Below are 23,539 nucleotides of genomic sequence, written 5' to 3' on the forward strand. Positions count from 1 at the left end.
TAAAACCACATCTTCTTGTTTTCAAACTTTGGTTTTCCGACAGATAACAAGCAAAAATGTGAAAACAACACATCCGATGCTAAGCTAAGCTAGCCGGCTGCCAACCAGCTGCCCCCTGCTGCCAGCATGGGTTCCTCACCCAGAGAGCGACGCAGGTTCTGGTCCAGGTTCTCATCTTCTCGCTTTAAGACCACAGCAGCCGGCTCGTGCCCTCTGACCTCTGCAGCTCATCCACAACGCAGCAGCTCGGCCCATGACGAAGCATGAATTTCATCGACTCACATGAATCTCGTAATTTTTCGGCTCCATCTTCATGGTTGAATGCTCTTGCTGCAGGTTGCTTTGAGTGAAAGCATCAGCTGAGTGACTGCGTCATGTCATGCTGACTGCGGCTTCATATTTAGCGTACAGAGAGGCGAGCGTGTCCCGTACTGTTGAACTGCTCCTTTAACAGTAGAAAAGAGAAATGCTAAATCTTTGTCGCTGCTGAGCGTCGTTTGGAGCTGTGTACATGTCTTCTGTAGCTGTTAGTGTTACAAGGTCATGAAGTTTCGCAGTGTTTTCATTCAGAGTGAATGAACACAGAATCTAAAGCACAGCGTGAAAGCATCTGCTTTCTTTTATTTGTCTCAGTGTTTCATGTAAACAGAAACACACAAACAGCTTCAAACTGACGGTGTTTACATGCCACTAATATTCCTCTTTTATTCCGAATGCCAACATTCCCAGTTTGATAAGGGTCACGTAAACAGCATATTCCATTTGGGATATTCTGAATTATGCCTCACTGTGAATGGAGCGTGTAGCATGCTGATATTATTCGGGCTGTAGGAGCGTTCTTTGGACGTACATGCAGCGTACTCAGAACGTGCTTTAAATTGGGGTTTTTCCTGCTCCTTCCTGTTTACAGTCAGCGCCGTGCCTCGCCTCGCCTCGCCAGCGGTTTGCAGGGCTGGGGTGGGGACGCGTGCGCTGAAGAAAAGGCCACATTTCTGCTGGGAAGTAAAAACAAACCTGCTTAACAGTATCACAGCTGCATGCAAATGTGAGTATTAGTGGAATTTTTCAAACAGCACAGCAGGAAAATCTTCTTTTTAGAAAACTGGAATATCTGGTGCATAGAAAGGTGAAATGCACAGAAGCCCAGGTGCACACTCTGGATAGGACAAACGTCTTTTAGCATGTGGAGCTACCAGCTGCTGAAACACATGCCATTTCCTCCCCGCTCACCTTTGTTGTAGCAGTATATACCGTATTAGAGCAGGAAACTGAAAGCTTTTGTCAACACGGCTTGAAAAATTGATGTGCACCTGTATAGCTCTGAGAGTCCAGCTGGCGAGTGAGCGGGTGAGCAGTCATACTAAGTAATGTATGGCTGTCGTGGTGCTTTTACCTGTCAGGGTCAAAGCCGCTGCATGTTTATTTTTATCACAACCTGCTGTCAGCCTTTGGAGTTATGGGTGAGAAGACACACCACCTGTGTCTCAGCAGAGTACACATACATGTTCGGACATGTATTAATCATGAAATGTTATGTATCAGACATTTTGTTGACTTAACCCTGGTTTTGCAGTCTAAGACAGCTTCTCTGTGCCGTCATGATGCCTTTTTACTCTTCCTCTGTCGTCTCTCTGAGAGCTTTTTGCACACTGAAAATTTGCTTTCCGTTTAATTGTTTATTTTTCAGCATTACGAGCGCACACACACACACACACACACACGCACAAATGCTCTCCTCAGCTGATGCTGATTCTAGCTGATTAACTCAGGTTGACCTTTTCCCCCACCCAGCTGCTCCTGTCAGTCCGTGCTTGGCTTCCTTCAATGCATTATTCTACAGCATAACACTGGTTTGTGTCGTGAGCCAGGTTTCAAACTCCAGCACTGGCACAACTGCTGCACAGTGATCTCCTGCTTGTACAAGCGAAGAGTAACCAACGGTTTTGATTTACAGCTTTCTGCGCGCAAGCAATTACAGAGCCAGCTCTCCAAAATCAATAGGCCACCCCGCGCGCTCCCTTTCAAGCTTCTCGGAGAGGAATCCTCCTCCCTGCATTAAATTTGGAATCAGCAGAGGGACCTTATGTGTGCTTGCCTCCCAGATGAAATTGAAATGGACGTCGCTGCTCATTCATAAAAATCTAAGTAGCATCCCTGCAAACGTTCAGCCGGCACTGATGCTTCACAGACATCAAAACAATTTTGTTTGCTTTAGTTGGTATTCTCTGTGGCATAACAGTGGGTAATGAAATGTGATCATTATATAATTCCCATTTGTTCTCTCTCCACTTCCATCGTAGATGCCATTTGTTATTTGACACAGTTAACCAAGTTTGTGTTACAGTTTGTTCGCTTTATCCTGCGACAGCAAAAATTAAGCCAGACCTGAAAACGCTGCTCTGTTCTGTTAGAGGTGCCTGTTATTTCTTGTCATGCCACATTTGAATCAGAAGTGTTTGAATCTTGTTGCACAGAAGATCGTCAACGTGAGTGTTCAGTTCTTATGGTTTACATCACGCTGGTCGTCTTCCGGCTGTTCGAGGGTTAACACACCGCCTTCATTCTTTCTATACGTGATGTCTCTGGAGAAGCACAGCGTTGGTGAATCAAACTCGCGCCAGCTCACACTCCTTGAATGGAGCAGAGCATATTATTTCTATTTGTACTGTTTACCTCACGGTCGTCCTGCAGGAAGATATAATGATTGCTTCCAGACTTGTAAAATCCTGTCTCAGAGTATTACCATATAATACAGCGTGCAGTATTTTGGCATCTGATATTCCTTCAGATCTTGTGCATTTACGACTCCGAGGTAACTTTCTGGAGCGTATTTGCTGTTTCACCTGCCCCTGAAGAGACTTCCTTTGTTTAAACTCGGGGCAGCTTTCGGTCGGCCGAGGCTTGGTTGACTTACACACCTGATGGCCACCATAAAGGAAAACCCATCCGTCCCTCCCCAGCACCTTAAAAAGACATAATGCATTAAACCTTTTGTAGATTTGGTCCTACTTCACCAATTGTTTAAGATCATGTAAAGATTAAATCCTGTGTGGTGATTGGAGGAAACACAAGAGAGCCTGTTCATGCTAAATCCTTCAAGTGTGCTGCACTGCAATCTGAGCCCAACCAGCCCCACTAATATGCAGCGTAGGCCTGTCTGAGCGCATCAGATCTGTTGTGGGGGAGTTAACAAGGAGGCCCAGATGAGTGTCAAAATAGTGCACTCATCAAGCGGCAGAGCAGCAGTGCTGCTTTGGAGGAGTCTGCTGTGACCTCTGGTCCACACTGGCCTCTGCTGCACTTCTAGTAACCAAAGACATCACCTGCTGAGACTCTGCAACATCAGCTCTGTGCTTGACTCGGGGGGGGGGGAATCGTTAGATTAAAAAATGTATTTGTACTCATTTAATATGTGCCTTAAGGTCATTATGAACAACATGAAAACTAAGTGAGGCCATCAGGATTTAAGCCAATCCCTGGATGATAATGGAGGAGATATAATTAGACCCCAACACGTGAAAGTGTCACAATATTTAAAGCCCCGCGAGCTCTTTCACATCTGATTTGTTTGTCGTGTTTTTCTGAGCAGCGTGTTTTGGCCAGCGTCGATTTGTATTCACCTCCTTCATAGACAGAGGCTGATAGTTTTGGCCAAATACGAGCAGCAGGTGGCTGAAAATTAGCAATCATATTCTGCTAATATGCACATGAAGAGCAGGAGAGTAAACAGTGTCAGGCGCCGTCTTCCCCTTTCACACGTGCTGAAACGGAACAGTTCGTCGTGCACGACACTTAAAAACAGGTTGTTTGCTTTAGTCTTTGTGCGTTTTATCATGCTGGTCACTGAAACTGTCAATTCATTATCACGCAGAGCAGAACTGCGTCCACGCTGCTGATGCACTTAACGAGTTATCCACCGTATAACCAATTAAGTGAGCGGGTTAGTTTTTTTATTCCACATTAAGGAGTGACATTTTTGTCCCAATTAAACTGTAATGCACTGCCTCCATTAAAGCCGCACCTCATTCTGATCTGATTCCATCTGGTGTGATAAGATCCGAGTTGAAGTTAAAAAGCTCTTCCTGTCTGATTCATCCACACGCTGCGAAACGATAATGCGCAGCGTTATAAATAAAATATTGAAAGCCTCAGCTCCCTATTCGACATACACTTACCGCCACGATAAACCTCCCCAGTTTTACTGTGCTGCATCGAGAGGTGTGTGTGTGTGTGTGTGTGTGTGTGTGTGTGTGTGTGTGTGTGTGTGTGTGTGTGTGTGTGTGTGTGTGTGTGTGAACTTCTGGGATCAAAGATGTGTGACTCACTTCCAGTCGTGGTTCCACCTCGATTAACAGTCGAAGTGCACTGAAGCGCTCTCTTTGTTTGCGTCCATCTTTTAATGCTGTCGAGAAAAATTACATGAACCGCACTGTTTAGCTGTTTGGTGCCTCTGAGGAAAGAGGTCGTGACCCTGTGACGTGGACTACTGATCATGTGACGCTATTCATGTGTTTTTGGGTCGCGATGCAGCATTAACAGAGGAACAGTAGAGGTCTTCTCTTGGTTTCTAGTATTTGAAACCTGACCTGGGACCTGACGTGGGTCGATTGGTTAAGGTTGGGTTTGGGTAAAAGCGCAGCGCTCTGGGGGGAGCACTGCGAGGGGCACGGGCTCTCGGGGGCTGTGGGGATCCAAAGGATGTTGGGACCCTTTTTATTTTTGGGATCAAAGGATCTTAAGGTTAGGGTTAGGCTAACCCTACTGGTTTGGGTAAGATCCCATGCTGTTGTGGCAAATCCTGTGACTGTGTGTTAACTGTTGATCAAACAGTTCTAGAAATTATGGAACCGAAGGACGACCTTCCTGATGAAGGTCGTTTCTTCCTAAATATCAGGAAGGCACCGCTCTTTGTTGCTCGTCCAGCTCAGATTCGGCCAGCAGATTTTTATTTCCCTCATCTGGGTCTCGGTGTAACAAGCCCACCTGGCTACAGGAGCTGTTTAGTTCAAACTTGCTGATTGCACCTTGTGGTTGGGTCAGCTCGAGCTCAGATTGCTGTTGGATCACGTTCCCACCACAAAACAACAGCGTTCATTTGTGACCGGACCGAGAGCACTTCCTGACCTGAGTGTGACTGCTGAGATCAGACCGTCCCAAACGAATCGTACCAGGAGGGAAGATGAACCACAGTCGGATTCAACCTGATTAAACTGTTTGCATTTCCTCCTCATCTGAAGAACCATGTAGGTTCACACCAATGACAGTAAAAAGTGACACTGATGGACAGGCTGTCCAGTTTCAGGGTCAGTTTCTGACTGGGTCCTTAATTTTGGACCTGTGAAGACTAAAATGAGCTTCACATGACTTCAGCTCTCCTGTATGTTAACAGCTATGTCACATACACTGAATATTTTGCAAAACTTGGCTCAATCAGTACTATTAATAGTTATTTTCCTGCAGTCATTTTTGTGTTTCAGTAAACTGAGTGAAAACTAAACTTTTATTTACATAACATGATTATATACGCACAGAAAGGTTTCAAAAGTTCACGTCCCATCTGTTTTTGCTGAAACGCTGAAGCTCACTGCAGAGATGTGGGCAGTTTTATTTACTCGTGAAATACTGAGAAATGAAAGTGAAAATCCAATCTGCTCGTTTTCCTCGAGCGTCCCGGCATCATGAACAGGTACAGGAGGGCCCATTCGGTTCACGCTGTATGAACGACCAAAGAGAAGGGCATCGCGTCACCGTCACTTCACGACCACGTCAGCGGACGAGCTGCAGCCCCGCACACGTCGGCCTGTTTGTATTTGTCCTCCGTGTCAAATAGCTTGATGTCTGTGTAATAAGTTGTCATGTCCATACAAAACAGATGGGCATTATTGAAGTCTGCTGACACTTGAGCTGAAGCCAAACGCTTGAAATGCTGCTGAGATGGATCCTTCCACATGAGTGCCCTGAGGAGGCCTGGCTTCACACTGTGCCAGTCAAGCCATGCCGTGACACTCCCATCTCTCAACAGGCAGAGCATTGCGGATGGCACTCGCTGTCACAACATGGCAGAATGATAGGCCCTCGCTGCTCGCTCCCGAGCCTCCCACTGATCACGGCGTCTGCCCAGCGCTCTCAGAGAATACAGACTCCAGACCGCCCTGCCGGTGCCTCAGCTCCCTGAGAGTGTGAGAGGGTCGGTGACCTTTCCTCCGCTCCCCTTATGAGGCTCGAACTCTGGAGGCATCTCAAGGGACGAACTCACCGTTTCAGTTCTTCATCCCTTCAGGAGCGCTCGTCATCCTTTACACCTCAGCTGTGTGTGTGTGCATGTGAGAGGTGCAGAAATGAATTCATACATGGAATAGCCACGCTCAGCCGTTATCGTGGCGAGAAATATGAAATGTAAGATGCAAGGTGTAAGAAAGCCGTGTCATTCAGTCACCAAGCTACATTAAGTACGTCCTGCATGCTAAAGGTGGAATTAGCTGGATGAACCGAATAGTCACAGTGAATTGGAAGGTAAAGCATGAAGCTGTGGAGGACTGTTGGCCTCCACCTACACCTCCTTCACCTGTGTTGTTACAGGGTGAGGGAGAAATGAATAAATCAGACCAAACTGCTTGGAAATGTAAACAAGTTTTTGCTGGCTGTCGTCCAAACACCCCCTTTTTTTTCACATATTCAGCATATAACAAGAAATAAATGAACTGTGATGTCGGATTAGACTTTTTTTAATTTCATAGTCTTTAAATTGGGAAAGGGTGGAGTTGTGTGTAGCCAAACTTCTCTGACGTCTCTCATTGAATCTATTTACAGCGCTTGCTACTGGAATTCAAAGCCTTGGTGATTTTAGAGGAGCAGTTCAGGGTTTATCAGATCGATGTTCGGCTACAGCCAGCAGTTAGCTTAGCTTAGCATAATGACTTCAAACGTAGGGAAACAGCTAGCATGGCTGTATCAAACTCTAACAAATGCCCCTTAGTCAACATTTTATCTGTTGTTTGTTTGTTTGTTGTTTTAGCTTTAGAGAAAGCTGCTTCCTCTGTTAACTGGCTCGTATTTACCATTATGTTGTTTGTTAGCTTCTCCATTATCCATGCTGATGTCAACTTTTAGATGTAATCTGTGGAGGTGGTGATGCATAATCTGAGCCATCTTGGGCTTGTGGGAAACGGCGTGTTTTAAAGGCCTTAATCAGATTTTTTTAATGCACCGTCCTTGTCCAGGCTTGAGCTGAATGAGCTGTACAAAATGCTGTTGAGCAGGATGATGTTCAAAGGCTCATCTGTGTTTCAGTGTGATTTTGATTTTCTGCTTCTGCTCCTATCTTCATTTTCTCAATATTCACCTGATCTGAAGCAGCCATGAAACCAGCGAGGGGTCAAAATACACCAGAAGTGTATTTTACTGTACTTTATCTGAGGACATGTACTGTATACGTCCAGATCAGGAAGCAGCTCATTAATATAGAAAGTGGCTCACTCATCTGTTCCTTCATCGTTTCACTCACTCGCCTGCTTGTGACCTGCTTTGCAGTGCGACCGCGATGACTCGTGCGCCCTTGTTTTCGGTGTATCTCCTCTTACTGTTTCCATGTGTACTCGCGCCGCCGTCCTGCTCCCATGACAGGAACGCCCTTCACGTATTTGGGCTGTCACAACACTGAGACGCTTTGATTCAAGCTCCTCTCAAGGCGGAATAAATTTGCATCAGTCAGGAATACATGTAAAGAGGCCCATGCAGTGACACATTACGTTTTATTTATCAGCGCTGGTTCGTCATATGGTTTCCAGCGAACTCAGAGGTCAGTCGTAAGGAAGCGGACGCTCGGCCTCGGCTGCGTTGTTTAAACTGATGTGCTGTGTGTTTGCCCACTTAAAATCCAGATTGAGAGATAAACTGTTTCTCTCTTTGACAGCGACAGTTCGCTGAGGAATGCTGGCTTCATTTGTTTCCAGCCTCTGCTGCTGTCACGGGCATGACACTGGTATGCTAGCCAACCTCTTTTATTCCTTGTAAAAGGTCAAAGCCAGAGGCAGCTGTTTTTTGCAATGGATATTTTGCTCTTCAGGGCTCTGACGCCACAAGTGTGCGATTGTGTGTTTCTTATCTCTGAGAGCTGCCAGGACTGCATCGAGATGACACCCCAGCTCTGTAATTACAGGGCTTGGCGGTGTTTAACTTTTTCCTCTCTGTTTGTTTTATATGCTGCTGTTCTCTCTGATTGCTTTGTTGCTGCACGGAGCAGAGATGTTGCCACAGCGCCGGTGGCTGCCATTGACCTTAAGGTCAATCTGGCAGCAGGTTCTGAGTTTTGACAGGGGCAGCCAACTGTGGAGAGAGGAGCATGCCTTCGGGCGCTCAATGTGTTCCGTCAATGTTTGTTAGTCAAATAAACTGCATAGTATCACCCCTTTGTCTTTTATTAACAGGGCGAACCAATGACAAATTTAGTTTGAGCCAAGAAGCTGTGACAGTCGATGCATCCTGCCTCTTTACATCACCAAGTCCTGGTAACAATGCTAAAAGGCTTACCATCAACTGCTGTCATTGCACATTATCCCTCATCCCGATAACACGCGCGAGCTCACCGTGCACACGCGCAAACACACACATCCTCCGAGGGAACAGTTACAGTCGCCCGTCTGTGGGATTGATGACATCGACGTACTGTAAGCGATGGACGTTTTCAGCGGTGCAGTATTTCAGCTCCTGGAGCAGGAGGGGTCACGAGTGCATGAAAAGCTCGTTACAGGGATGAGTCAGGGACGTGTGTGGTGAGAGGCTGGCCTGTGGTACTGCAGGAGGTGAATGAAACAATTAGTTTCTGCTGGGTGAGAGCTGCAAAACACACATTTCCCTCTTTTGTAAGGATAGCCTGCAGAAGCGCCACGATCGGTGACTCTCGGGGACTTTTCTTTCTTCACACAGTGGCCCTGAAAATGTTTTTTTAGTTGCATCAGTGAGTAATACGCCCTACTTTATATGATGTTGTTACATCATGCTAGAAATATTACATTTTTTTTTCTGAAACCCAGTTTTTTTAGGTTATTACATAACTGAATTTTAAAGCACGGGCTTAATGTTCGTCTTCATTGTCTTCGGGTTGTCTTGGTGGTAAAACCAAAGAGTGCGCATGTCATGCGCTGTATGTGACGACTACCTGACTCACTCTGTGTGTTCACATCTCTCCCTGCACTCCAAGTCTGTCTGTGATTTCTTCTACAGTAAGGTCACACTGCAGGAATGAGTGAGCTGCTGTGAAGACACTAAATGGACAAAGATTCACACTCATTTTAGGCAAATAACACACAAAGGCATCGCTGTTGATGTTTGATTTTTGGGAAAACTGTAACGTGTTTGTTTCAAAGTGAGTTTGTTTAAGCATGTTTGACCTTTTGATGTTCCAGATGATACAGTAGGACTGAGTTTGAGCGATAAATGGACCCATTGTAGCGCATAGTGTCGCTGTATCTGTCGGTAATTAGGAAGAAATTGCAGTAGAGAAGTGCATGAGCCGATCATGAGCTTATTTGGAAACAGCCTCACTGTTCGTTTGTCCCCAGAGTCAACTGACATATTGATTTTTACGTTGCACAATGTGCCTTCAGTGTGCTCATAATTTTTATTATCTTAATTTTAGATAAAGGGATCTTTGTAGATGTAGATTTTTCTGTCGTGCATCAGTGCCCCCCCTTCAGCCCGTTCATGTAATAATTATAAACTGTTCAAACAATAGAAGCCACAGAACAAATATAGTGATGTTATCAAGAGAAGCTACTCTGAGAGTTGGTGAGTGATTTTGTGGAGATGTTGATTTTTTTATTCCAGTTTCAAAGCCTCGTGAGTTTTCCTCCCCAGCAGTGCCAGTAATCCTGAATCTAAACTGTTCCCACATCCTCAGACTGTTACTGTGTTTGATTTTCTCTTCTTCTGCAGTCTGACTCTCGCTTGTGAAGTTTAGGATGTACTTTGTGAATAATTTCATGTTTACAGATTCAAATCCAAAGAATCACTCAGGTCATGTTCAGGTTAGGCCAGACCTGCGTGGGGATACGGACAAACAGACGAGCCGGAACGTGAAGTTTAACCCAGTTTCCAGAAAATCTGCACAAAAAAATGCAGATTCCAAAACAGCTGGTGGCGCTAATTCTCCTCACCAATAAAAACCGCTGTAGAAGAAGAGGATGCCGCTCCAGTCAAAGCTCAGACAATGAAAAACACTGGAAATATGTTTGTTTCTTTGAATAATTTGAGGAAGGTTACGGTCTCCTCATCACTCCGCACACAGCTGATGTTTCAGTCACAAGCTTCACGTCCGTCATGATTTACTGGCCACTTCCCGCCTCATCCAAGCATAAAAACTTTTTATGATATTTTTACTTCTTTTCCCAGCATTCACGCTCAAATTTCGATGCCAACATGAAAAATAAAAAGCACATAAAGACAGCTGCGGCTGTGAGAGCCGGTCCTGTAAATGAACCCGGCCAATGGACCACAAGGAATAAACTGGTACTCATATGCAGTTCCATGTAATACCATGATGTACTCAGTGTGAGAGTACCAGCCTCAGCGGTAGTAATTCAGGACAAATGTGATACAGGGCAGCCATTAAACATTTATTGTAATTGATATGGCGTGGGTGAAAACAGTGCTGAAATATTCACTTGTTAAAGGCGACGGCTGTCACGCAACTGTCACTTGAAGGAGCAACAAGAGAATCAGACATGCAGACAAAAGATACGCAGAGCGAAAAGCTCCCAGTATGTGTATAACACACTTTATCTGGAAACGGAAAGATAGCTCAAAACAGCTAGAGGTCTCGCCACGTTCCGCAGAGACATCGTTTAATCATATTTAATGTGCCTTATCTTGAACTATTTTAGGAAGAGCATTGATACCCTCCACCGCATGACTGCATCGAGGCCGGCGGATTGCGAAATGTGACTTTTGTGGCTGATTGTGCAGAGACAGGAGGACTAAAAGGGAGGGAAGATCAGTGAATGCGAAAGTGTTGACTGGGAATTCTTCCATGGTCACAGCGTAAGTGCTGAAGCAGGCAGATGCAGATGGACCGGAGAGCCAGCAGTCGTCAGCTTCGTGTGAATAAGAAGCAGGAAAAAGTTGAGCAAAAAATATCCAAGGTCTTAGTCGAGTCTGAAGAGATGCAGAACTTCTCCCTCTTTAGGGGTTTTCCCCAAGCTTGCTTAAAAAAAATCCCCCCACCCTCGTGGTTTGAAATGCAAAGTTAACAGTTTTGCTCAGCCCCCCAAGGCTCGTATAGTCTCTCCTAATCTTTTTTAATGTGTCAAAAGGCTTTCTTGAGACTCTCTGTGAAATTTCACACTTAAGTTGTTTGCAAAGTCAGTCTGAATTACAGTGTAGAGTGAGGGTTAACTTTACTGAAGGCGTTAGGGAAAACTTTTCTAAAATCTGTGTGTGTGCGCGTGCGTGGGCGTGTGTGTGGTGGGGGGCAATAGAGACAACAACACTCAGGCTGATGCTATAAGCTGGGTTGAACCTCTAGATTCACACTGTGTCTGACCTGCACAGGGCACATAACACAAAGAGACTGAATCATTATGGGATGTAATTGTAGGTCCGCGTGTAAACGAGCTTTCGTTAAGTGTAATTGTGTGAAAATAGACTTTCCTGTGAAACAGCTTATGCTTTTAATTTGAACATTAATTTGAAGTTAGCAGTGATCAATGATTCAATTTTACCTTTTTATCAGCATTCAGTGTTAATGTGATGACGTGATCACATCAATCAGCCTCAATTTACAACCTTTGAATCAGGTCTCAGGTCATTTTTAATGTGTGTCTACAAAATAAAACAGGTTATTCTCTAAACCTCAATTTTATATGTAATTTTCTGGGACAGTTTGTTTTCCATACTGTGATATATGTCATGGAGCAACATATGGAAGCTTCTTGACATAACAACAAAACAGGTTACTGCAACCCTGAATCCTTTTTACATAAACTCAGTACAAAGACAATATCAGCTTCACTGATTTTGTAAATATCTGCTTATTGTGGATCTGATGCAGCTACACGCTTCAAAGACCGGGAAAGATGTGGAACGCTCCAAAAACACCTGTTTGGAACATTCCACAGGTAAACAGGTTGATTGGTGACAGGTGAGAGGATCATGATTGGGTTCACTTTGTGAACACGTGATTGGATGAAGGAGATTAGTACATGGACTCAGAGACACTTCAGCAAACTGTCAGTAAACACAGTTTGATGAATAATGTTCATATAATACAAATGAATAAATAATAGATCAAACAAAGATATACACATCTGACTTGTATTAAACTATAAGAAAAGAGTGCCTCGTCCATTCTAACAGTAAAAATAAATGCTGTTGATGACAGTGACGGCACAGGAAGCGACGTCTTAATCGCTAAACAAACATCTTGCTCTTCAGCAAGAAAGTGACGTCGTCGTGAACGATTGTCCGCGTCCTCCCGATCAGTCTCTCAGCGGTCGTGATGTCGTCTCAGGCCGCACTCGTTAGCATTGACGGGTCGAAGGGATGCAGCAGCTGAGACGATAGCCGAGTGAATATGAAAGCCGTCTCCGCTGCAGACGCTCGGCTCAGATTGTACGCATTCGATTAGTTTCATCACCCTCAGAAAGGGCTGAATCCATTCTCTTAATGTAATTTGTGGAAAATGTACCATGACAGTGTAATTATTTTGAGGGGGCCAATTTGCATTTCCACTGCTCTGCTAACTAAATGCTACTGTAGGTTCTAAGGCCTTAAAGATAAATTAATAATCTAGAGTATTTAAAACCCATGAAACATTTAAATTAAGTAATTTCACTTCCTACAGGGCATGCTGGAGATTTTTCCATACATATGCAGACAGACACACTTTTTAAATAAACATCAGCGCTAATCACTGAGACAGGAATCAGAGTGAGAGCAGAAAATATTTTCTGGAGCTTTTAATGGTTCCTTAGGGGCTCCCCTCTGACTTAGATTAGATGGGATTTAGACAAAGTTGATGCATGCACCTCTTTTTCCTCCCCAAAAGTTGATTTTTTTTTTTATCCTTCTACATTATCAGGATCACAGACTAAATTTTACTGTATACTTTTACACTGAGTGAATTACAACACGTGTTTTTTTTATATTATTTAAGCACAGAATCACAAAGCAGTGCAGCGGTGCAGCAAACCAGCTGTCAGGGCCATCGCTGTGCAGCAGGCTTTGATCAACTTTTAAGGGAAATCGATTAGAATTGATGCTCTGCCCCAATTTAGAAGACATCTCATCAAACTGAGTTGCAAAGGGTCTAAAGACTACAAGTGTTCATTTTTGTTCCCCTAGTGCTGCAAATTTAGTAATTGACTCTGATTTTTGGCTTCAGGCAATAACCTAATAAGGCCATCCAAGGTTAATGATAGACCCTTTTTAGACTGGCTGAACGTCTGACACCGATATGTAGTGGTGGTGAAAAACAATTATTACTTACATGAGAGACACTCAGGGCAGAAGGCTCTGACATCTGAGTGAAACGCTGTTATTCTGTGTCTTATTCACTGTCACAGGTATATTTTGTTAGAGCCAGAGCTTTAAATGTCACCGTTGTTCAGCCGGTGAGACTCCCAGCAGCGGTTTTGCTGCTGCTTTGCGGCCGTCTCTTCCCAGGAACACCAGCACCACAAATCTCAGTGATTTAACATCTTTCACTCCCAAACAGCTGGAGTCAGCACAAGCGTCATGTGCCATTGCCAATCTGCTGTCATGGCGTCCTCTGCCAAACAATTTATCGCTTCCCTTCCTGCTTTATTAGCCATAGATTATGGGTGGTCGTGGACAGTGTAGAGCCTCTGCTGTCGAGGTAGCCTTGTAATTGACTCTGGGGAGGCAGAGTGGATAATCATCTGAGCGTAAAACACTGTATCAGTAAATAGCTGCTTTAATACAACTGTTGTATTTCCATCATCGACAGGGTTTCAGTTATTTTAGTTTTCAGTTCAGTCTGTTACTGTGACCAGGTTGGTTACGAAGCTTTTTACCAGACTTTACCAGCAGGTCTGTCAGTGAGTCCACTGCTTTGGTCCAGACTGAAATATCTCAACAAGTATTGGATGGATTTCCATGACATGTTTACACACGTTCATGCTCCCCAGAGGTTGAAGCCTACTGGTTTTGGTGATCCTGCTTTTCTTGTTGCACCACCATCAGGTCAAAGTTTTCACTTATCCTACCTCAACATCCACTGCACGTTACCAATCAACCTGTTCACTGGTGGAATGATCCACAACTTTGCCAGTCTTTGAAACGTGTTGCTGCATCAGATTCAGAATAAGGAGATATTTACCAAAATCAATTAAGCTGATGAGGAAAAAAATTACATATATTGACTGTATGTTGTTTTCAGTTGAGTGTCAAGAAGGATTAGCAAATGATCACATCCTGTTTTTATGTATTTATGCATTTCATGACGCCCCAACTTTTGTGGCTTTCATTGAACAGAACTCTGGATCCTCGGCAGCCTCCACCCCGAATGCTCCAGTGACCGGCTACAAGCGTATGGTCATTCCAACCCAGCCACCTCTGACAGCTACCAAGAAGTCTACGCCCAAACCTCAGGCTCCCGGGGGAGTTTCGTCTATCCCCCCTTCCTCTGTCAGCCCTGCGGCCAAGCCTCAAAGCCACGCAGCTCCTCAGCCTGTCCCAGCTTCCTACGCTACAGCCTCAACCCCAAGCCAGCCCACCTTCAATGTCCAGGTGAGGTCAGCCCAGCCTGGCCCCCAGCATCAAGCCCCAGGTGGGCACCATTTTGGCCAGCAGCCCATTCGCAGTCCTGCACAAGTGCAGTACATGCCTGCCCAACCCAAAGGTCCCGACTTTGCCTATGGACCGCCACAGCCTGGCTTCTCCCCGATGTCTCAGGGTGCATATCAAGAACAGCACCATCCAGGAGTACCCCAAGGTGGCTTAATCTCCAGGAGACCTGAGTTGGCCCCCAGCCAAGCATACCAACCTCCAGGCCCCAAGAAGACCTACATCACAGATGTACCACCAAGCTTGGCTCCCTACAGCTCTGGACCAGCCGTTCCACCAAAGGTAAGAATGTTTTCATCATGCTAGCAACATGCTCCATCAGGTGCCATCATTTTTAGTTCCTGAAAAAAAAAAAAAAGAGTCTACAGGTAGTCCACCCATTTATCCATCCACCCATCCATCTATCCATTTACCCCTGTCAGAATTTTCTGTCACTTTTCATACTCTGGATTGTTGGCATTGGACTGAGCAGACATTGCCCGGCATCCATTTCCCCAGCGTCTCCCAGCTCCCTCTGGAGAATCTCCCAGGCCTTCCCAGACCAGATGGGATATTTAATCCCTCCAACGGGTTGTAGGTTTGCCCTGGACCTTCCTTCCAGTTAGATATCCCTGGAATACCTCCACAGGGAGGAGTCTGGGAGGCGTCCTGATTGGATGCTTGAACCACGTCGTCTTGCTCTTGTCAAAATGAAAGCACAGCAGTGCTTCTTCAAACCTCTGTGGGATATTTGAGTCCCTCTATCTGAAGTTTGAGCCCAGACACCATGGGAACAAAACTCAATTTGCTCCCTTCTATTCCAAAATTCTGTCCTTTTAGTCGCAACTCAGATTCCATGACAATAGTGAAAGCTCTGAATATGTGCAATCAGCAGGTAAATAAAAGCCTTTGGAAACATCTGAATGACTGAAATCACCTCATTAATCCATCTGTTGAAGTCTTGCTCCATTTTGTTGTCACGAGCGCGATCCAAAGCTTTTCAAACTCCTTCAATTGTGTCAGCAGCTTGATTTGTGTGTGTGTGTGTGTGTGTGTGTGTGTGTGTGTGTGTGTGTGTGTGTGTGTGTGTGTGTGTGTGTGTGTGTGTGTGTGTGTGTGTGTGTATGTGTGTGTGTGTGTACAGTATGTATACACTTGTGCAGCATCAGATGGCAGTGCAATGGGGAGCTGCTTGCCATCTTTCATTGAAATGCTCAGAATAAACATTTGTTTTAACCTTTATGAATTTTTGAAAGATCTTCTCTGTTGGGGCTTTACACCATCTGATTTCATTTGTCTCATAAAAGGCAGCTCATATTCATGTGTACGTATCTACCCAGTGTGCATTGTGAACTTAAGCTTATAGCTTTATGGTGATATTTATTTTCCATTGAATTTTGCAAAGATCGAATACGTCCAAAGTTAAACATCTGAAGGTAAAAACACGATTCTTCGTGTTTTTATGCTGAATGTGTTACAATTTATCAAGACTGAATGATTTAAAAGTTGAAATAATTGACCATTTGGTAAACCTGTCCCTCAGACAGTGATTGTCCAACCACAGCTTACTAACCGTAGCTGTACAGGCAAGCAAACATTGAATAAAAAATACAAGAGCAAAAGTATGAGGACTTCATCTGCTCAGATGGAAGCTGTGATCATGAGCATGTCTGGCTAAATCACTCAGCTGATGACCTACAGAAGTCCCACCTCCAAGTCCAAGGACGTTAAAAAAGATCTTGTTCACAGCTAGTAGGATGTCTCTGCCATGTTTTTTCTTAGAAAAAGAGCAATTCCAGCCAACATTACCTGAGTTAATGAAAAAGTTAAGTTGCTAAGCTAATGCTCATGGAATTAGCGTTAGCTTCAAGAGAAGGCTAGCTCCAGTTGATTAAATCTGCTTGTGACACCTGACAAAGTCGATGGCTTCGGTCTCCTTCTGCCTGGTTGCCCATTGTTTAAAAGATTTCAAAGAATCTCAAGCTGTATAAACTGTATCGAGAAAATAAAAGTTTGAGACGGTAGTTAAGGAGGAAAGACCTAACAAGCAATCAGACTGGATTGTCTTCTCATTTCTAAGTGTTGTGGACCAAAGCAACAAATGGTTCTTACTTTAGCATTTTTAGATTTAATAGTCTGTTCCTAAACAGTGTCGTAGGTGCACCGTATCGTCACACAAAGGAACGAAATGCCAACACAAAACATATTTATAATAAGGTTAGAAAGCATTATGTTTAATCTTGGCAAGACTGGTATGATGCTGTCACAGACCTGGCTTCAGGCCTTCAAAAGCATGGCAAGACGCTGGACCTTTTTATAGAACTGTACACAACTGAGAAGAATTGCAAAATCCTGTGGTTCTTTAGAACAGAGTAGTCAATGCTACAGAGACAGCTATTCTAATCTCAATATATCCAGCTGTCGACAATCTCTGGAAAGTGAAAGGCCCTTGAGTTTTGTTTAATTCAAGGATTTTATGCTGGTTCAAAATACAAACTGGGCCTCCCAGCCTCTGGGAATAGCTCATCAAGGACTGTATTTTACTAAATACAAATTAGCTTCAAGATTGCAGAGAGTATCTTAAAAATAAGTCTAATTATATTTGTTCAGAACAAAAGTCTACATTTTCCTTGAAAAGCTCGCTTTGGTCCCAGAATGATGCATTATTAAAAAACAAGGTGGCGTTTAATAGAGTTCTGAGCATCTCTTTGATTTCAGATAAAAGCAAATCAGTAATTTTACAGATATAGCGTACACCATATATATATTTGTCTCTCTTTCCCAAGGATGTACTGTAGCAGGATAATGCGCTCAGTGCCTCCATCCCCCCGTGCTTTATTTGAAGGCTTTGAAACATATCAGGAAACTTCATGCTCCACATGCACACACTCAGCCCGATGATGAGCTGTAAAAGACTCGGTCGTGTCACATCATGTTTGACCCGATCCCCCCCCCCCCCCCCGAAACTGTTGTATCCAAACCTTAGCTCTAATCAGATTTTTTGTTTATTTGTGTCCACTATGTCGGATCTTTAATGCCAAAATAAACCAGAGACACTATGAAAGCGAGATTAGACTGAAAGCAAAATCTGTCAACGTCGCCTTTATGATCATCACTCTGCTTGACCCAATGCCGTGACATGTTCATAACATTTTACAAATGGTGTTAAATCTACTTAAAAGAAGTGCGTTGTGCCTCTTTTAATCTGTTGTGTAAATAAACCAAAACACAGTCAATTAAAGGAACTATTCACACATTTGTCATAATTATCAAAAATTATCTCCAGTCACGTAGAGTTAATGGTGACTTTATGTAATACCCGAGACTTTCTCAGCAGGGGGTCTGTGACTTTGATTGAGGACTTTATTCAAGAGATCATTGCGCATAATTGAGGGTATTCATAGAAGGTCAGTGTCATTAGAAGTCCAAGATGAACTCCTTGGATGAAATTCTGTGATCTGGACTTGTTCTGATTAGCTCGGCTGCTCTGCCCCCCACCTCACCCCCTGCCACCCGGCGCCCAAGCCCCCCAACGTGTCCTTACTCACACGTAAAGTGAAGGTGTAAAAACAGCTTCTCACATCAACAGTCTCCAAGGACGCTTAATTACCCAAATCCACCAGTCTTTGATCTCTATTGTAGTCCGAAAAATTAACAGATTTCATGGCTGCCGGTTAACATACCAGTTTCCACGAGTCTCTCCGTCTTTCCCGAAATTGGAGGAAAGCTAAGCTGGATGATGACTTGTGTTATTGCTGAGCTTGAGTGACGTTTGACAGGGGAGGATTATTTTGAACTGCTCAATCCCTGCAGCCAGTTAAAGCCCCCTCGAAGGTCAATGATGGTTTCAGCTGTCAAACACGTTTAAATATCTGACATTTCTCTGCCTTCTGGGCCTGGCCACTTTGCCTTTTGACCTGCACGAGAACATTTGCATATGGTGCGATCAGGATGTGTCCAAAACAGCATCTTTATGTATGTTTGACGTGGCGACAACCTCCCAAAATTCCACAAACCTCAAAGTAACACCTGTGAAAATCCATCAAAATGAGCAATTCACTCTCCACACAAACCCGACTTGAGAAATGATCTTTCATTAATTCTGAATTTAAATACTAATTCTTGATTTCCATGCTTGATTTTTACTAACACATGCAACCAGAACGCATCATAAGCACCAGTTCAATCTTGCTAAGGCTAATTTAACAGGCATCATGGCAGACCACCTTACTGAGATAGCTCTTTTCAAAAGCTGAATTGCATCAGTGCTGCAGTAAAACAAGGAAAAAACTGTTAATATATTCAAGAATATAAATATACAATGAGATGAAACGACAAAATGACAGTTGAAACAATTCAATAATGTCAAAAAACAAAAAGAAATTGGTCAAACTGCTGCTAAATTACAGGCTTTTAGTTTGACATTATGAAATAAGGCAACCAGACTATATGAGAGACTGTTAATAATGCAAGTTCTGGGACCAGGAGGGGTAATTAAAAGGATCAGTACAGGAAATTTCAAGACATGCAGTTCTTAATATCAGCAAGGCAAGACATAATGCAGGGCTTTTTTAGCACCAGGCTATATTGGTGCATACAGTTGTGTTTACTTATCAGTGGAAGTCAGTATTACTGTATGTCAGTGGAAGATATGCCCCAGAGGGTTCATGGTAATAGGGAATGAGAGGGGACCTGGGATGGGCCCGGGGGGGGACTCCACAAAAACAAAAGATTTGACATTGACGGTGGTTCATGGTTTTGTTTTTGTACACTGTGGAAGCTCAGCCACTCATAATAGACTAGAACATGATTATTCTGCAGTGTCTGAACGTGTCAGTAAAAGGAGGCGTCCATTAATGTGCATGAGAGATGCTTAAATTATGTCTGGAAAGGCGATCGGGTCGAACACTTGCTGTGTTTACATCATACGTGATGCCGTCACCTCATGTGATTGACCTCAGCTGCCCTACCCTCAAGAACTATGAGCAGCTCTTAAAAAAGCAAGCTGACTGAGTGCAGGGTTACCCGCTCTGCTGTAGATTACCGGAGAGGATTCTTTGCTCGGTGCAGGGTTACCATGTGTAACTACAAAGTGAGAGCCCAGGGCTTCGACTAGATGAAGACATGTTATCTGCAGCCCTGTGATCTTATCTCTCTGTAGATGCACCTTGAAACAAATTCCAGCTTGTTCTGCACCAAACAAACAAAATAGTCCCATATTTTTATCGTATTGTGTGATTGATATAATACACAGTCGCTATCTTTTTCTGACCACTGATGCATTTTCACTTCTTTCATAACATTATCGAACCATTACGCTGAAAGCTCATCATTTTCCTCCCGTCTGATCCAGAATTTCCCTCTGGCGACTCAAAAAAGAAATAAATACTTCCTTATAATCCTCAGGAATTCTATTTTTACTGAACCGTAAAGTGTTAACACAACGTCAGAAAAAGCAGCTTTAAATTCTCACTGTGTGCCTCAACACATTTGTTTGTGTGCTATTCAAATGCCACCGTCTTTAAAGGACAAAATCAGAATTTCTATTCCTGCGTCGCAATTTCTGCCAAATGAATGTACAGTGGAGCTTTCAGAGAAAGGACACCACTAAAATAAGCTTTTGCTTTGTGCGTGTGTGCGTGAGCGTGTGTGTGATGTATGCATGCAAGCTGGGTGAAAGGTAATTAATGAACCTGAAAATATAATAAGAACATATTCCGTGCAGTGTCTCAGACAGTGATATTGTTTTTACCGCACAATTAAAAACAAAGTGAATCATGGTTTTTAAATAGCACGCCCACTGACACCTTAAGTTTCTTCTCATACTGGTGAAGAAATCAAAGATCGTACGAAGAATCACAAACAACAGGCGCTTTGCACAAATGTTCAGCCAAAGTGAAGCGCGTGAGCAAAGCGAGCATCTCATCTGCGTCAGTATTACACAGGAGTAACGAGCCGTGCAGCACGTTCACGTTTCTGTTTGTTGTTCTTTTGCTGCCTCCGTGTCGAACCGTCGTATTTATGACGCGGGAAGCCAAATGCATGTTGTGCTTTAAGTTCAGGTGATTTAAAGGCATAAACAAAGTTTCTTTTTACATTCAGAGTTACTCGTCAAAACGCTTTGTATGCATCCTTGAGGCCTGATTAATGTGTTCAGTGCCGATTCTGTCCTCATAAAAGAAGATTATTTTGAAACCGGCTGTGTTGCGTTCATGTTTACTTGCTAGCAGTTTCCTTCTTGCCCGTCTTTCCCGCCGTACTGATGTGTTTTTCTCCACATCGCTGTGGCCTGTAGACCAGAGAATAGCACCCGTGTGCTCTTGCACATGCGTCCTTTTGTGCAAACAAGAACAAACATAAGGACCCATCCACAGCATCACTAGTGATATAAAAACTCAGCTGGGTACCTTCATGCTGTGAGAACGCTGTTAAAAAATGGTCAATGTTGGTGGGATTTCTGCATTTCAGTGACATGATGGCAACAGAAAAATTGGCTCCAACATGTTTAAAAACATCAGCATATGTCATGAGATCTTCTAAAAAATGTCCCCTCTTCCATGTGGTGAGTCCCACATCAGTGGGCCGTTCAAGCCGGCTCCTCTGGTAAACACAGAACATACGACCCCCCTTCAAGGCATCATTGGAGATACACATAAACATCATAGATATGTTTTTTTTCTCAGAGCTGCAGCAGGCAGGGGTGAGGGAGGGACATGCATGACAATTTGTTGTTGAGGTTTTTAAATTAGGCTGTGGTCTTTGTGAAGTTTAAAAATACAGAAGTGGCTTTGGAGGAAATTGGGGGGTTTGGGGCAGAATCTGTAAGGTACAAGGCTTTAGAGAGGCAACTTAATGCATACGCTGTGTCATTATACACTCACACAGCGGGTACGCTGGTCGTTTAATGTCCCGTTCTGACGACTGAAATGAAGATGGCGTACGTAGAGTGTAAAAATAATAAAGTCGTCGTCAGTTGAATTAGAGTCCATGCAGAGGAAGGTAAAAACCACTCATCCTCTCTGCTCATCTCAGTTTTGAATATTAAACCTTTTGGCACAAATCAGTTGACTGATTTATGACTTGTAACCATGCAGCACACATTCCTCTGAGGAGTCGGCACACCTTAATCCAGCTCAGATTATGGGACGGGTCAGTTGGCTTCCTCTAGCACTGCATGTACATGTACAGCAACTGTATATAATTAGTGCTGTGCCTGTAACCATGTTGTTGGAGGACATGGTGTTTTGTGGAGGTTCACACAAGCTCTGGTTACTAAATGCTTCATAGACTAAAGGTCAGTTCTCCAGACCTGATCCTTGAGGTCAGTGATGAAAGTGGATCTCCTTATGTTTCATTTTATCATGCTAACACATCAGAAAGCTTCCCTCCAGTCGCTGCTTCCAGGTTTGAAACTGGGCTGGAACAAATCTCTTATGCAAATTTAGCCACAAGCGACAACAAAAACGAATTAGGCCCATTAAGGGTACCAGGGGCATTGATAGTATTGATAAATATGGGGACTATTATGTTCAAGTGATTAACTATCAAAGCTACGAACTTTTTGAGACTGGCCTCGTGGAAATAATTAGTTAAAAGTTAGATTTGTAATTTATTTAATAGTAATTTATTGTCACTGTGTTTTTGGTCGGATACAGTGTGTGTTGGTCGCCAGGGTGTCGCCAGGTTATGGCTGTATTTAAATAGGATTGATAGAAAGATTTACGTTGTAAGAACTGCTGAATTAATAAAATGATTACTAATTAATCAAGATTTTGAATTATTCACGAGCATTAATGACAAACTTGTACAGTGGATTACAGTATTTGCCACATCTAGTGTGAAACCAGCAGCTGCAACATTAAAGGTAGACTGTGCAGTCTTTGACCACTAGGAGTGCTGTGGAGCAATGTTTGACGTGCGGTCTTTTGTTTGTATCTCGAAACACATGTTCCTGCCAGCGGTTTCAGGCTGTTCCACTGATTGACAGTCGTTGACATCCCAAAATGTGTCGTAGTAATGAGTTTAGGAGACATAAATGTGTTTGTGTCGAGGAAAACTCTGCAGTGTGCCTTTAAATATCATATAATGTTCAAACTGCGGATGCTTGCTTGAATTTCAACCAGTTTTGCAGCGTGGAGTCGTCCGGGGGCAGAGACCATATGTGCTGATTTACTGTTTGCCTTTCTCACCTTTGCCTCGTGTATGCCTGCATGCTGGTATGGCTTACTGGCACAGCTAATTGGAACACAGCCACTTAATGTTTTTAGTAACACCTGTGTTTTTCCAAATGTCTGCTGTGAACTGACAGTTTTTGGTCTATGAAGCCTTTCATTGATGGACTTGCAAAAATGCACATTTTCATGTATCCAGAAATATTCTGAAAGGTTTGGCTATTTATGAAAAAAGCCACATCCAGCCCAAATAAATTAGCTTGCAAAGTAATTATCTGATGTAGCTGCTGCATATGAGGGTTTAAGGTTTCCTGGTGATTATAAAATCTTTCCCTGGAATTCTTCGCTCTCTCATCATGAATTAAATGTTATTTTAAGCAGATAACTCCAGAAATGTAATCATGAAATGGTAATTATTCCAATTTTCTAATGTTATTCTTTCATATTCATTCATTTATGTGGCTGTAAACAATAACCCCTCTTAACAGTACATTAACTGTGAGGGGGAAAAACACACTGCCAGTGTGGAACTGGAAGTGTGTTGCACTGAGTGAGTGTACACATGCAAAAACCCCCTCAAAAATCTC

The 23,539-nt window shown here is 43.5% G+C and overlaps 1 protein-coding gene across 1 annotated transcript in view; it reads left to right on the forward strand.

Moving 5' to 3' along the window:
• The window catches only part of lpp (LIM domain containing preferred translocation partner in lipoma), an 87,631-nt gene that overhangs the window by 18,605 nt on the left and 45,487 nt on the right, over nucleotides 1-23,539 (forward strand). Inside the window, exon 4 of the mRNA XM_070961399.1 lies at nucleotides 14,491-15,084. Within this exon, the coding sequence (XP_070817500.1) occupies nucleotides 14,491-15,084 (594 nt within the window). The remainder of the gene's footprint in view (nucleotides 1-14,490; nucleotides 15,085-23,539) is intronic.

This window comes from Chaetodon trifascialis, chromosome 4 (genome assembly GCF_039877785.1).
Source record: "Chaetodon trifascialis isolate fChaTrf1 chromosome 4, fChaTrf1.hap1, whole genome shotgun sequence".
Classification (NCBI taxonomy): domain Eukaryota; kingdom Metazoa; phylum Chordata; class Actinopteri; order Chaetodontiformes; family Chaetodontidae; genus Chaetodon; species Chaetodon trifascialis.